Source organism: Humulus lupulus, chromosome 7, assembly GCF_963169125.1.
Source record: "Humulus lupulus chromosome 7, drHumLupu1.1, whole genome shotgun sequence".
Taxonomy (NCBI): domain Eukaryota; kingdom Viridiplantae; phylum Streptophyta; class Magnoliopsida; order Rosales; family Cannabaceae; genus Humulus; species Humulus lupulus.
Window position 1 is genome coordinate 72,512,839 of NC_084799.1, and position 16,478 is coordinate 72,529,316.

A 16,478-nucleotide genomic window follows, 5' to 3' on the forward strand; every position below is an offset into this window, starting at 1 on the left:
AATGATAACCTCCATTAATGTAAATAACCAATAAAAGGGTCTTGACCTAAAGCTCACTCCCGGGACCCCGAATTGTACCCAAACGGTGAGTAAATTCGATCCCGAGCCTTAGGAAGAGCCAAAAACCCTTAAAAATGCCCAAAACAGGAATCTGGAAAAACAGGGTAACGTTGTAGCGCTACCCCCTTAGCACCCTTGGCAGAGAAGATTGGCACCTGGCTAGCGCTGTAGCGCCCAGTGATGGGCGCTGTAGCGCTACAACCAGGGTTTTCAACCCTTGTTTTCCCATCCTTCGACACCACCATTTCCAACCTTAAGAACAAGCTTCCAAACCTCATTTAAAGTCCCAAATGAACCCAAAAACCATCCACACATGTCCTAGGTATCATAACCCAAGTAACCCTAGCCAAAAACTCCCATCAATTCCCATTATCCAACTTAGAAATCCAAGCTGAAATCCAATAGAAAAACATAGAAAACCAGAGTTTTTAATGGCTAGAACCTTACCTCAAGCTTAGTTTAGGATCCTCTTCAATGGTGGAACATAAATCCTAAGCTCTCAAGGTCCACTTCCCTAGCTTGAATCCTGAAAAGAAGCACAAAAATCCAAGAAGAAAATAAAGAAAAAGTGATGTACGAGAGAGAAGTTCTATGCTCTGTTTTGGCCAAGGTTCCACAACCTTCAATGGATTATACATATCCTAGGGTGAAAAGACTATTTTTCCCCTAGGTCAAATAAAGTCTTCTAAAGGCTCCCAAGGGTAAAACCGTCCTTTCCCGGCTATTTCGTTAATCATAATTAACACCCTCCAATTCCTGTTATTCCCAAAATTCTCAAAGACCAATAAACCATATCTTGTTACCCTTTAATTCTCGGCAACACTCTAATTACCAAATTATCCCGAGACTCCCCCGAGCCCCAAACTTAATCCCGTTATGACCAAACCACTAACTTGTACTCAAAGATCGTCTCATGCCGAATGGCTCGAACAAATCCACATTAAAATGTGACCTCAATAATAATTCACCAACATGCATACAAATATACAATTATGCCCTCAACGGGCTAAATTACCAAAATGCCCCCATGATCAAATGTGGACCCACATGCATGCATTTAACATCATATTATAATATAATTCACATAAATATGCACATGATCAATTAATGGCATAATAATTCAATTATGGCCCTCCCAGCCTACTAATCCAACCATTAAACCTCATTAGGGATTTTAGGGCATTACAACTATCCCCTCCTTACAGAAATTTCGTCCTCAAAATTTACTTGAACAACTCGGGATACTGATTCTGCATATCTGACTCCAACTCCCAGGTTTCTTCCTCGACCTTGTGTTTCTCCACAATACCTTAACCAAAGGTATTGTCTTATTCCTAAGGACCTTATCTTTTCTATCAAGTATCTGGACTGGCTATTCCTTATAGGAGAAATCTGCCTTATGCTCCAGATCTTCATAACTCAAGACATGAGTCACATCAGATACATACCTCTGAAGAGCTGAAACGTGAAACACATTATGCACGACTGAAAATGCCGGTGGTAAGGCCAACCTGTAAGCCACCTGACCAATCCTCTCCAGGATTTCAAATGGACCTACAAATCCAGGGCTCAGCTTGCCCTTCTTCCCAAATATCCTCACCCCTTTCCACGGCGAGACTCTAAGGAAAACATAGTGTCCCACTTGGAACTCCACGTTCCTGCGCTTGGGATCTGCATAACTTTTTTGTCTGCTCTAAGAAGCAAGCATCCAGGCTCTAATCTTCTCAATGGCCTCACTGGTCCTATGAACTACCTCAGGACCCAAGTATCTCCTTTCTCCTGTCTCATCCCAATGAATGGGAGATCTGCATTTCCTACCATAAAACATCTCATAAGGTGCAACCCTAATGGTAGACTGATAACTATTGTTGTAGGAAAACTCTATCAAAGGTAGATACTTACTCCAGGATCAACCAAAGTCCAGCACACATGCTCGCAGGATGTCTTCTAATATCTGGATCATCCTCTCAGATTGTCCATCTATCTGAGGATGATAAGCAGTACTAAACTTCAACTGTGTTCCCATGGCTTTATGTAAACTCCCCCAGAACTTAGAAGTAAAAGTGGGGTCCCAATCTGACACAATCGACCTCGGTGCTTCATGGAGGCGCACGATCTCTCTCACATAGAGATTTGCATACTGATCAACTGTATAAGTAGTGTTCATTGGCAAGAAGTGAGCTGACTTGGTATAGCGATCCACAATAACCCAAATAGAACCATGTTGACCAACAGTCCTGGGTAACCCCACCACGAAATCCATCATGATGTCCTCCTATTTCTACTCTGGGATATCCAGAGGCTGCAATAACCTTGCCATCCTCGGATGCTCAGCCTTGACCTGTTGACATGTCAAGCACTTAGCCACGTATATTATTACATCCTTCTTCATCCCCAGCCACCAATACAATGATCTCACATCTTGATACATCTTCATGGTGCCTGGATGCAAACACTACAAGAAAAAACAGTATTCATAACACTTAAAAAGTGCTATCTGGGACTATTGATAGCACTTCTGAAAATGCTAACGTAGCCCATGTTATTAAAAGTCCAGTCTTTTCTATAACATTTTTTGAATGTTATGTTCGGTGTTATCTTAAACTATTCAATAACACATTTTTAGGTGCTATAATATTCAAATAATAACATTTAGATAGAGTTTTTGATTATAAATTTGAAGTTTAATCTTGTATTTTTTTCATAACACTTTTCAACTGTTACATTTGATTATTTTGATAACATTTTTAGTTTGTTATATTATATAAACCATAACGATTTTTTACGCTTATAATATGCTTTTAAATCATAACATATAGTAATAAAATTTTAAATTTTATTTTGATAAGTATACTTATATGGTTTTTTTTTAATTAAAAGATTTTCATTATTGTATTTTGATAAAAAAATTCAAAATTAATCATAAAATATAATTCTCAATAGATTGATAAACCATAAGTATTACATTAAACAATAACTAATTCAAACCATAAATGTGTCTACTTCATGAGATCTTAGTTCTAACTTAAGTTTGAAAGCATAACATAATAAAATTTTATAATCTTGAACAATTTTTACTTCAAAAATGAAAAATAGAAACAAAACTTTATAGTAATTTTCCTAAACAAGAAAAGTTTTTGGTCATTGAAGATGAGAGAAATACAACATCCATAAAGTTGACCATTACAAAAACAACAATAACAACAACATGATACCAGCCTGCCATCATTTAATTTGGAAAGGCTGAATATACATGCCATTCTCAACATAGAACAAACACTTGTGCAACATTTTCTCAGTAAATTCCGGGGATGACCCTGTACCGAACCTTCTCGCAGTACGATTTCCAGTATTTTCCATACCTACAATAACAATCACATGTCAAGATTTTATGCCTTTATCTGTATGAAAACGCGCAAACCATTATTCATTTCGTCTACTTATTTATTTTTCTCTACACTGGCATCGGTTTGTAAATTGTCTACACCTGTTGGACCAGAAACCACTAACATGATCAGAGTTTGTCTCTCCCATACAAGCAAATAAACTAGTAGCACTCGTAAGGTAAGTTTTAACTAATGAATTACCTCAACTTCGGGATCTATTTGAAAAACTAAATTTGGAAGGTTTACCTTTGCAATTTTTAAGGGACATAATTTTTCATAAACAAATGATGAGATTGTGTTTGCTTACTTGGATCGGCACCGATCATCATCCCTTTTCGCCCGGTCGAGGAGAAGGATTGTAAGAAACACCACATAAAAGTAGGGTAAAGCCTGCAGGACAAAAGTGATTCAATTCAAACACAACTTCTAACAACATAAACAAATCTAAACCCCAGAAGGAAAATTACTTACGTGGTTAAAAAGAGCTGGAACAGTCCAGAAAAATGCAGCTAATATTTCTGGGACATAGTGGAAATGTCGAGCTAATCCCCACCTGCGTGAACCAGAGAACTTTGTTTTTAGAATTTTAGCATTTGACAAATTAGGACAATGGCTCATAGAAATAGAAGAAGAAAGCACCCTCTATCAGAAAACCAAACCATCCACATGGTTAGAATGCTCATTTTATATACATAGTGTACCCATTTCAAGGTTTCCAACATCCTGTTGGAGCAAGTAGGCCAACAACAGCATGCTCACCCCCCCGCATTCATAACCAAGAAGAAAAAAAAATCCAGTTAGTTCATATTTACATGGCAGAGCCTGAAAACGTACCATCCCGAAGTTAAAAGAATGCTGCTTTTTGTTTCCCCAGTTGTGGTAGTGTAAGTGGCAGTTATCTGTGAAACAGAAAGGGATGAATTATGCAGGATTTAGCAGCAGATATACAGAAAATTGTATGTATAATGAGAACCAAATAACGAGTTTCAGAGAACCATATACCTTTGATGGAGCTTTACCCCAAACCAAAGCTTTGCCATTTGTTCTGCGAAACTCTTGCCTTTGCCTATCACAGTCGTAGTTGATGTATATGCAAAGAATGCCTGCTACTAGGATGTAGAGTGCCAACTGTGACAAAGCAAAGTAGACAACTAAAATTAAGAATTAATTTAACAGGGACAATGGGGAAATAGGACAGAAAAGAAAGTATGGTTGGTTGCAAAAAAAATCAAGTCTACACTCATCTCATGGGCTTGGCAGCTTACAAACAAAGTTACAAGCATTCAACTTTTGCATTTGGCTGGTAGAATAGATTTGTAGCTTCTAACTCAAATCTAGAATCAAATTGCCAATATACAGCTTTTACAAGCTAATAATAATATTACTGGTGTATACCAAGGGGAGTTAGCTCAAATGGGAAGACATGTGGTTTGCTTCCATAAGGTCTAAAGTTTGAATCCCACCAAGGTATCTACATAGCCATTGCTATAGTTTCCTACTCTCTAGTAATGCAGAAAAGTGTTCACATTTTGAAAAGGTTGAAAAACATTTTGGAACTGTTCCTGAACGAAAGCAGTAATATTACATTTTATTGACCAAATAAACTTAGAATAGAAAACTTTATACCTGAGTTCCAAGGTGTACAGGATGATTGACCAGGTACATGCCAGGAGAAGTATATATAGAAGGCACCCATACAAGGCATCCCCAACAAATATAAAAACCAGCTGTCAAAATGATAGGTACAATGATCCAAATGAGAGAAAGTATGAACACACCAAAAGAACGGGAAAGAAGCAATAGATAAATTTAACTAAACAAGAAGACAAAACAAATAAACTCTTACTACTAAACAATTACATAGTGAACTGAGCTAGTAAACGATTATCCTGGGCAGAAAGTTTCTTTTTGCTAATACTGATAAGCCTATGATGCAATAAAAGTTTAACTTCAGCAGCTAAACTAGAAGCAGACCGAGAGCAATGATAAAAAACACAGCCATTTCAATTCCTCCAAATGCAGTACACTAGTTGCAGAGCATAAAAAGCATAAAAAATGTAGAGCATAAAAACATAAAACAAAACTAGTTGCAGAGCATAAAAAATACCACTAACAGGAGCCTGAAACAGAGATCAAAATGTAGCTGCAGGCACGCTGTAAACAAAATTAACAGAAAACAGATGGAAATACTGAATACACCATAACAGAAGGAAATACTAATCATTTAAATGTCGCAATCTAAAAAATAGGGGACCGCCATTGATTAAACTAGAAAAGTCTGTCGCTCCTATGAGGGAAAACAAAATCAGAAGACAAGAGAGAGAGAGAGAGATTAGAAGAAATACGCACCAAATGAATCCCTCCCTACATATATTTACACATTGAAAGAATACGTGCGAGGTTTACTAACTAAAACAACTAAAATCCTAAGATACATGTCAAATCCAATGCTATAAACAAACTCTTATTTCTTTACAATCTCTAATAATAACAAAAGTATAACCTGATGAACTGTTAAGCAGCATTCTTTACAAGCTCAAGCCATCATAATGTGGTAGCATGACAGCCAATACGTGTATATTTAGATCAGTTTCATCTGCCTCACTCACCATCTTGTAAAATTCTGTCAAAAACAGAGAAAAATTTGACATAAAAATATAGCAAAACATAGATGAACCCTAACAGAACATAACTAATAACATAAATACACACAAATAGATTATAAATACATTTTTGATTGTTCAAGAGAATCAATTATATTTGTTCACCAATTTACATAATAAAATTGATAATAAAAAAATGTCAAAAGAACAGAGAAAACAACATCAATATTATTATCTCTCACATAATTCAGACTCAAAACAGAACCATTAATAGCTAATTTATTTTAAGAATTAACTACAAGCACCAAACGAAACCAAAACTGTAATTTAAATAAATAAACTTATCTTTTATCAGAGGGTAATCAAATACAAAATAAAAGGCTATGAAACTAACCAAAGCTACATTATCAAAAGCTATGAAACTATCAGCTTTCATAAACCCAATACAAAATATATTTTACATCATCAAGTTGTAATCTTTGCTTGATCAATCCCAAACAAACAATAATTCCATAAAAGGGAGAAACAGAGAACTAACATAGATATTAAAAATGATAGGTTCATATACAGTTGCTTTACCACCATGGAATGTCTTGACTCTTGAGACCAATTTTATCCCCATCTAAGCCTTTCAATGAATACTAATAATAGCCAAGTAGAAAAGAAAATGCAGAGAACACCTCCTACATTCAGACCCAGAAGAGACAGATTTTTTGGGCTGTTGTTCATACTTGTATATAAAACACAGTAAAAGCAAATTGGTATAACAAAAATGCAACTTTTTAATCCTAAATCAAAGATCAGTACAGTAAAGATGGAAATCAAATCAAAAAAAATATTTTAATCCTAAATCAAAGATCAGTACAGTATAGAGTTTATACTGTTCTTATTTCAAAGATCAGTACAGTAAGTTTTAATCAGGCATCAAAACTTTGTTGCACAAATAGAAAGAATCAATTTTTATGTCTTAAAAAGAAGGGTCAATATCACAAATGCTCTTTGACAATGTAAGTTTCATTGAACAAGTTGACTCAAGGTTTCACGTATATTACTTCAAGAGTCAATCAAATTCCAGTTAATTACTTGGTATCACTCAAGATTTCACAGGTTGGATAAAACGTAAGGAGGTCACCAACTACATCATTAATCCACATAAATAATGGAAAATCCATATAAAAATTATTTTAATAAATAAAATAATAATAATAATAATAAATTAAAAGAAAGAAAAGGAAAGGAAAGAAGAAACTGGCACAGTTGGTGTCTTTATTTCTACTTCTTTGAAAGTAAGCAAAGATAGAAATAACTTCAATGAAGAGACAAGGCTATAAGATTGAAGCCATAGGGATCAACTACAAGATTCAAACAGAAAACACATTAGAGAAATCAAGTTCTTGGTCTAGAACCATAATAGTCACTTGAAGTAATTGAAAATTCGCTCAATAAAGGAGGCAGGCAAGTGTCAAAAGGGTTGAGCTATTAAGATAAAAAGAATTGAAAATCTAAATCATGCCATACTTATGGTTACTTCAAGGACATTTCAATTCTGTTCACACTACGATTGGGCATTCTTATGGTCTTTAGTAGAAATATCACCCAAAAAATTTCTTGTAGTAAAATTAATAAAACAGTTTCAAGGCAAATGAATGAAACACCCAGAAACAAAGCAAGTTATAGAAAAAATTATGGACTGTCCAATACTCAAAAATATAACTTATATACATTTATGGATGGAATCTTATGAAATGGAAACAAACGATACAAACACTTAATAAACTACCTGCCAATTTAATTTTCAAGATGAGATTACAATAAACAACTTTACACCTCACTGCATCACTTTTGGCAAATAAAGATAGAGTAAACATATATGTTTAAAAGTTGAAGTTGACACCCCACTGGTGAGTATTGACTCACTCATTCAGTCTATGTTTAAAAGTTGCATTTACATGCATTAAAGTTAGTGTTCCATAAAAAAAGTCAGTGTTCATAACATGGGATTTTGTCTTATCTGCAGGGTCGTTATGGAACTAGGAGCAGTGCTGCTTTGACTGCAAAAACAAATGGTGAAGTTACCTTTTACGAGACTTATCTGGACAAAGACATGTGGAAGGAACAATCTGTCAGTTACCAGATTCAGAAGCTTCAGGAGAATGGAACCAATCCAGATTCAGAGGCTCTGGCTCATATATAATTTGCTTGTTTGTGCTGTGGACTGTTTGTGAATATGTATATGCATATCTATTATCTAATATATGACTCAAGTCATGCGTATTTATGTTCTAAAAGAAAGCCTTGTCAAGGCACATTTATCTATATTAATATTAAAAAAAACAGCCCAGATTCATGTTTCAGAATGAACAAGAGTTTAAAGTATCATCAACCATCAACTAGAAAATGATTCTATCTATTAACTTGATAATCAAAACAACCGAACACAGTCATCTGAAAAAACTATAAATGTTTGTTACACTGAATTATTATTATTTTTTATTCTTGCTGCAACTATGGTATGTTAAATTAACATCACTTTTGAAGCCTAGACTCACTTATCTGCAATTTTACAAAGTACCTCAACAGTCCTGAGGACTATACATCATCTGCAGCAGAAAGTCCTTGCGTTCATCAACTGGGCATCCAAAGAAGGCTCTCACCCTTGCAGCATTTGTAATTAGGAAAGTGTAGCCTAAAAATCATGACAGATTACATTAAGAGGGAGAGAACTTGAAAACAAAAATTATTACCACAATCAGATTAAGAACAAAAAATCATCACAAACTTTCTTTCTTGCTTCAAACATAGTACAGTATATTCAATCCCTAATTTAAACCACTGAATTAGAACCAAAAATTAAAAAACAAGATAAACTAATAAGAGGGCCTTTCTAATCACATGAAACTAGAACCAAAAATTAGAGAGTTGCACTTAAAATTTACGAACAACAGGGATTTAAAAAGAAACAACACTACTTGTATTCACTTGTACAATTTATATAAAGAAAAAATACAAGGAGTAGAATTGGAATACACAAAACGTACTTCCCAAACTCACAAAAACAGGAAAATAGTACCTGTTTTTATAAATTTTTTGAATTGGCTTGTGTGTATATATACATTTAATTAAAAAGGCAGCCAAGTGAAATGTTGGCATGGGTGAATCATAAATCCTAGTACCTGAAAAGTTAAATTTCTTGAGATTGCACCTTCTCCAGTTATTCCCACCTGTGAGTATACACTGAGCATTAGACTAACTAAACATACCAAAAAAGCAGGTTCCATCTACAGAAACTATGAAGCCATAAACTGAAAAGCCCAAATTTGTGCATTAACAGACTAAACTTAGTGTCCCTCAGCCTAGTCAAATGCACACAAATAGAAGAAAGGGTGAAAATAAATATAGTACAACAAAAGACATAAGAGACCTAATATGAAATAACTCAAGTTTTTACTTTTTGACATTAAAAATATATATATATATAAAGAAACAAATTTTGAATAAAGTTACGAATACATAGTCACAAAGCTAATAAACGATTCTACCAAAAATCCACAAACAAAAATAATAGAAATATATCAGTCCAAAATAACCCCTTTTTTTCTTTCAAAATAGAGGTTAAACCCAAATGAAGTAGTGCATCAACAAAGAGAGAGAAGTGAGAAAAACAAACCTTTTTCCAGTATAGAAGGAGTGGAAAAGGAGCCCAGAAGCAAAGATTCCATTGGCATTTTGCTTGAACCAGAAAACTTCCTCAGTTCATTTACACCCAAAAAGGAAAAGGATGGCCATGGCGATGATGATTCTAAGACTCCTTTGGTGAATCTGAGTTCTGGGTTTTTTCAAAGATTCAACTTTGGAACAGGTGGAGCGGAGCTATAAGAGTAACTAACTGGCTTCTCTCCTGAACGACTGAGCCTCTGTGTGTGCAAACAGAGTTCACTGACCCCAATTTTGTTTGTTTATACTCGCTTTAAATATTCACTTCCATTAGATTTTAATGTTTAATAAATAAATAAAACTAAATACAAGGGCTGAGATTGAACGACAGAAAATGAAACATTTGAAGTTTAATATTTTATTTTCTTTCGTTATAGTTCCGTGTACGTCCAAAAAATTCAGTCTTTTTGGCATTTTGTTATCTCATTTTCATGAATATGGAAAAGGTGTAAATCACAACCAAACTAACAATGATAGAAATAGAGTTACCAATCCTAATAACCCAATACCCAACATCAAATTATGTAGTAAACACTCTGAAATAACTATCCGAGCAAACAGTTTCAAATTTTCAATCTCCTCCAAATATAAATAAAGTCCCAAAGCTTTCATTTTTAGCAATACAACAGAGCCAAATCTAGAAGAAACGAAAACCCAGCAAATCAAATGAAAGTACCTCATGGAAGTTGCAAACAGGAACTTTCTCAGTTGTTCTCTTGCCCGAAGAGCAACCAATATCAGCTGTTGTATTAATAATACATTACTAAAATACAGTAAAATATGATGAAAAAGAAAGTAATGGTATCGTACCTTAAAAAGACGTAAGCAGAGGAGAATACAAGTCGTGGTAAGTTGAAGAACTTCAGATAGTCGGCGTGATGTACAGCCTGCGATACAGCCGTTGTCTGCACCGGAAGCTCGTACCGACGTCGTGAGGTAGAGATAGATGAGACGAGATGAGAGTGAGAGAGGATAAGTGTGTGAGAGAGTGTGAATGGAGGAGAATACAGTGTGCAAGAAAGAGAGGCAGAGAGGCGGCAATGGAGGCTGAGAGAAATTGTTTGGGTATCTTAGGTTTAGGGATTAAATTATGGCTGAGAGAAATTACACCCAATTTTTTCATTTGGCGCCTGGGTATATTTCATATGGCGCCAAAATATTTGTTCCGTGTTTTTTCTTTAATATCTATCAATAGCACTTTTAAATATATGTTATTTTTTAATGTAATATATACCCAAAATTGTTGTAGTGAAAGAATAAGGTGTAGTATGAGATTCATCCAGAATCTCTCGCCTCAAAGCAGTGTCTAACGGAACACATATTTGACCCTTGTATCTCAACAAGCCCAAATCAGACACTGTATAATCTCTGGATACTCTAGCCAAAACATCCTCTCTGATCTTGATCATCTGTGGATCATCCAACTAACCCTCCTTAATCCTTTCTATCAACGTAGACTGTAGCATAATATTGGCTAACTGGCCCACCAACAACTCTATACCAGCTTTGGTCATATCATTTGCCAACTCTCTGGCTATCAGCCTCGCACTATAAATCCATCCCGGACCCTTCTGGCTTAAAGCATCAGCTACCACATTAGCCTTTCCTGGATGATACAAAATCTCACAGTCATAATCTTTTACTAACTCCAGCCAACACCTTTGTCTCATATTCAAGTCTTTCTGGGTGAAGAAGTACTTCAGGCTCTTATGGTCAGTATAGATCTCACACTTCTCCCCATAAAGGTAATGCCTCCATAATTTTAAGGCAAAAACCACAGCTGCCAACTCTAAATCATGAGTAGGATATCTCTATTCATACTCCTTCAGCTGACGCGAAGCATAAGCAATCACCTTGCCTGACTGCATCAGAACACAACCCAAACCCTAATGTGAAGCATCACAATAAATCACAAACTTCTCCTGATCTATTGGGAGACTCAGAACTGGAGCTGTAATCAACCTCTGCTTCAGTTCCTAGAAGCTGTTCTCACACCTGTCTGACCACACAAACTTCTGATTCTTGCATGTCAGCTCAGTCAATGAAGTAGCAATCTTAGAGAACCCTTCCAATCCAAGGAAACTTCTAACCTTAGAAGCATTCTTTGGCCTTGGCCAATCCTTGACTGCCTCGATCTTGGCTGGATCTACTTTAATCCCCTCCTTACTGACAATGTGCCTAAGAAAAGATACCTGAGATAACCAGAACTCACATTTCTTGAATTTCTCAAACAGTTTGTGCTCCCTCAGTCTCTGTAGAACCAATCTCAAATGTTGCTCATGCTCTGATTATGACTGAGAATAAACCAGGATATCATTGATGAAGACGATCACAAACTGGTCCAGATAATCCTTGAACACTCTGTTCATCAAATCCATAAAAGCAACTGGGGCATTAGTCAATCCAAAAGACGTGAATAAGAACTCATAATGCCCATATCTGGTGTGAAAAGCAGTCTTTGGTATGTCTCCCTCCTTGACCCTCAACTGATGATAACCAGAACTAAGGTCTATCTTTGAGAATACCCTTTTACCTTGCAACTGATCAAACAGATCATCTATCCTTGGCAGAGGATACTTGTTCTTAATTGTTAACTTATTCAGTTCTTTGTAATCAATACACATCCTCAGAGTACCATCATTCTTCTTCACAAACAGAACTGACTCACCCTAAGGTGAGAAACTAGGTCTGATAAAACCCAAATCCAACAGCTCTTGCAAGTGTACTTTCAATTCTTTCAACTTAGCTAGGTCCATTTTGTAAGGTGCTCTAGACACTGGCTCCGTCCCTGGTGCCAGTTCTATCACGAACTCAATCTCTCTGTGTGGTGGCAAACCTCGTAAATCTTTTGGAAACACATCTAGGAATTCACAGACTAGTCTGGTCTCTTCTGGTTTCACTGGCATGACTTGAGTGGTATCAACCACACTGGCTAAGAATCCAATGCAACCTCCTTGCAATAGATCTCTAGCCCTCAGAATAGAAATCATAGGCATACGAGGTCCATGCATAGTACCAACAAACACAAAAGGATCCTCACCTTCTGGCTCAAAGGTGACCATCTTCCTCCTGCAATCAATGGTTGCCCCATACCAATCCATACCCAGAATCATGTTGAAGTCAGTCATAACTAACTCTATCAAATCCACTGACAACTCTCTGCCCTCCACTATCACTGGAAAAGATCTGACCCATCTCCTGGATCCTACTAACTCCCCAGTGGGTAATAAGGTTCCAAACCCCACAACATAATAATCACATGGTCTACACAGTCTATCAATAATTCTACTAGCAACAAAAGAATGTGTAGCACCAAAATCATTCAAAACATTATAAGGGTTTCCATCACTAAGAAGCTGACCTGTAACTATTGAGGGTGAAGCCTCAACTTCTGCTTGTGTCAACGCAAACACTCGAGCTGGGGCCGAGCTGTCCGCTTTTCTAGGTTCTTCCTTTCTTGCCTTAGGGAAATCTTTCTTGAGATGACCCACTGCTCCACATAAAAAGCAGGCCCTTGCCCTACACTCTCCCAAATGACGCCTATTGCACCTAGGGCATTTGGGATAAGTCTTCCAGGCCTCACTACCACTCTGGCTGCCCATTGAAATACCACAGGGTCGCCTATCAGGACATGGAGCTGGGAAGGTATCAGGAACCTTCCTCTTCTGATCACTGGGGCCTCCACCCCTACCAGAACCCACAAATGGAGAACTTGTCCTCCTAAAGTCCTTTCCAGCTGCATTGTCTCACCAGATCTTGTTCTCTGCACTCTCAGCTGTGAGTGCCTTCTCAACCACCTGCGCATAGGTAGTAACCCAAGCCACAGTGGTAATACGAACGTCCCAGGCTAGTCTAGGCTGTATCCCCTGGAGAAACCTCTCCCTTCTGGTCCCGTCAGTGGGCACCAACTCCATGGCAAACTTTGCCAACCGATCAAACTTCAGGGCTTACTCAATCACTGACAAACTCCCCTGAAGTAACCTGATCAATTCTTCAGATTTTGCCGCCCTGATGGCATCATTGTAGTACTTCTCATTGAACAAAGTCTGAAACTCTTCCCAACTTAGGGCATTGATGTTTTTGGTCAGGGATGTAACCTCCCACCAAATTCGGGCATCCTCCCGAAACATACACATGGCACAGGCCACCCCCTCATTACCAGTCACCCTCATAAAGTCAAGGATGGTGGTAATCATGCTCATCCACTGCTCAGCTTTAGCAGGATCTGCACAGCCTTCAAACACTGGAGGTTGCTGCTTCCTATACCGTTCATAAAGAGGCTCCCATTTATTTCCAACCTCAGGCAGCTGCTCAACTGCCGGCACCGATACAGGGGGTGCCTCAGGTACACTGGCTACTGCAGGAACCTGCTGTTGTCTCAGGAGGTGGAGTTCTTCTCCCTGCCTCAATACTGTGGCCTGCAGATCATTAAACAATTGCTGCCAGTTCTCAGGAGCTGGCTGTGGAATCTGATTCTGGTCATTCTCTTGACCCTGATTTTTATTCTGGCCTTGATCACCCTCGCCAGCTAATAAATCTGTTTGTCTTGGAATCATTCTTATCAACTTAAACCTTACTGCAATAGTCAGTACGACCAGTTAGGCAGTGATAACTAGACTTCTTGTCGCCCCAAGGTCCAAGAACAAGCAGATAATTACCATATTCCACAGTTATACAAGTATACAGATGGATACATGATCATAGCATTTAACATGTATCAAATAATAATTCACAATGAAAAATACTAATAAGCATGTTCTAGCAATATTAGTACTAATAAGCACGTTCTTGTTGATGATGCAGTATTCAAGGCACAACCTTATCAATGTATCTCATGTAGATAGGTAAAGCATTTATACTATATTTAAGCAGTTAATTATATAACCACATAAACTGTTACCAAACCATGAGTCGAGCTTGCCTTCAGTGGTGAATGTACATGCCCAGCCAGTCTATAGGAACCCTAAACCTTGGCACGCTCTGATACAAAGTTGTAACGCCCTGGTTACTCCAAGACCGTTATTGTGAGCTTTGAACCGTGCTTAACTCGATAATCTAGTTCTTTGGTTATAAATGTGCATCTAGGTGTTATTAATATGTTAAGGTGAAAAAACAATCAAAAGGGAAAGGATATATCTTATTTAAAACATAAAACTGTTCATGGGCCCATAAAAAATTTACAAGTTATTTACATTAAAAAATGGTCATTATAGTGTAATAATTACAACCCACCGACCTAAGCGTAAAAATAGGGTTAACCTCCTGGTTCCTCTGAGAAACTCCTTGGTCATGGTGGTCAAGCGGCCGCATATGTACACATCACCACCTAAGCTTTCCGCTCAAGGCTGGGTGAGCTTTTCTTTCACTTTACCTGCACCACATAGCACCCATGAGCCAAAGCCCTACAAGAAAACTCATTACAGCATGTATATAATATCAAATGATGATCATGATAATCATACATGACTTATAGCCCCAAACAGATGAATGACAGATGTATAAGTCACTAATGTGGGTTTCACACCCTTCACAAATGAGTGACCATGAAGTCACTAGCTTAAACCAGATGAGTGACTAATGAGTGAGTCACTAATGTAAACCAAATGAGTTACCATGGAGACACTAGTGTGGGTTCCGTACCCTAACCATGTGACAATGCAGTCACCTGGGCCTTTTGGCCCTGGCTCTGAGTGACTAGTCTTGGAACTAGTCAAGCGCTTTTAGTTTTAATTGAACTTGGGGCTGGTCCGGCATTAATGCTCATGGTGAGTCATTCAATGCTAATGTCAATTAGATCTAATCTTTTCGGCTCTGCGTTCATGACGCTTATGCCACTCTTGACTCATAGGTCAATAACATACGACTAGTGCTTAGTACTACTGTTGAACTTGACTAGTAAGTCACAGCTTCACAGTCAGTTCTGACACCAATGCCGATTCTGACTAATAAGTCAGTGCCATTCACAAGTAAGCAAGATTTGCTAAGCATTTGATATGCAATCAATGTCCACATTTGAACACTCAACATGCCTCATGAATAACCAGGCATGTCACATATGGGGTGCATTTTTCTTACCTCTGGTTCGAGCGAGAAATAGTAAAAGAACGACCCTTGAGAACGATCGACCATTTGATTCCTTAGCAGTTACCTAGACATAACCAATGATAACCTCCATCAATGTAAATAACTAATAAGAGGGTCTTGACCTAAAGCTCACTCCCGGGACCCCGAATTGTACCTAAACGGGGAGTAGATTCGATCCCAAGCCTTAGGAATTAAAACCCCGAGCCAAAAACCCTTAAAAATGCCCAAAACAGGAATCTGGAAAAACAGGGTAGCGATGTAGCGCTACCCCCCCTAGTGCCCCAGCACCCTTGGCAGAGAACATTGGCGCCTCGCTACTGCTATAGCGTCCAATGATGGGCGCTGAAGCGCTACAACCAGGGTTTTCAACCCTACTTTTCCCATCCTTCGATACTACCATTTCAAACTTTAAGAACAAGCTTCCAAACTCATTTAAAGTCCCAAATGAACCCAAAAACCATACACACATGTCCTAGGCATCATAACCCAAGTAACCCTAGCCAAAATCTCCCATCAATTCCCATTATCCAACCTAGAAATCCAATAGAAAAACATAGCAAACTAGAGTTTTTAATGGCTAGAACCTTACCTCAAGCTCAGTTTAGGATCCTCTTCAATGGTGGAACACAAA

At 37.6% G+C, this 16,478-nt stretch overlaps 1 protein-coding gene across 1 annotated transcript; it reads right to left on the reverse strand.

Annotated features, from left to right (window-relative positions):
* Positions 1-3,175: 3,175 nt before the first annotated feature.
* On the reverse strand, positions 3,176-5,169 carry LOC133789711 (7-dehydrocholesterol reductase-like). Its single transcript, XM_062227480.1, has 6 exons — positions 5,073-5,169; positions 4,449-4,574; positions 4,281-4,345; positions 3,918-3,999; positions 3,754-3,836; positions 3,176-3,422 (listed from the first exon to the last, which is right to left on the reverse strand). Exons 1-6 carry the CDS (start codon positions 5,109-5,111, stop codon positions 3,356-3,358), a joined length of 462 nt encoding a protein of 153 aa, XP_062083464.1. The 5' UTR covers positions 5,112-5,169; the 3' UTR covers positions 3,176-3,355.
* Between the last annotated feature and the right edge of the window lie 11,309 nt (positions 5,170-16,478).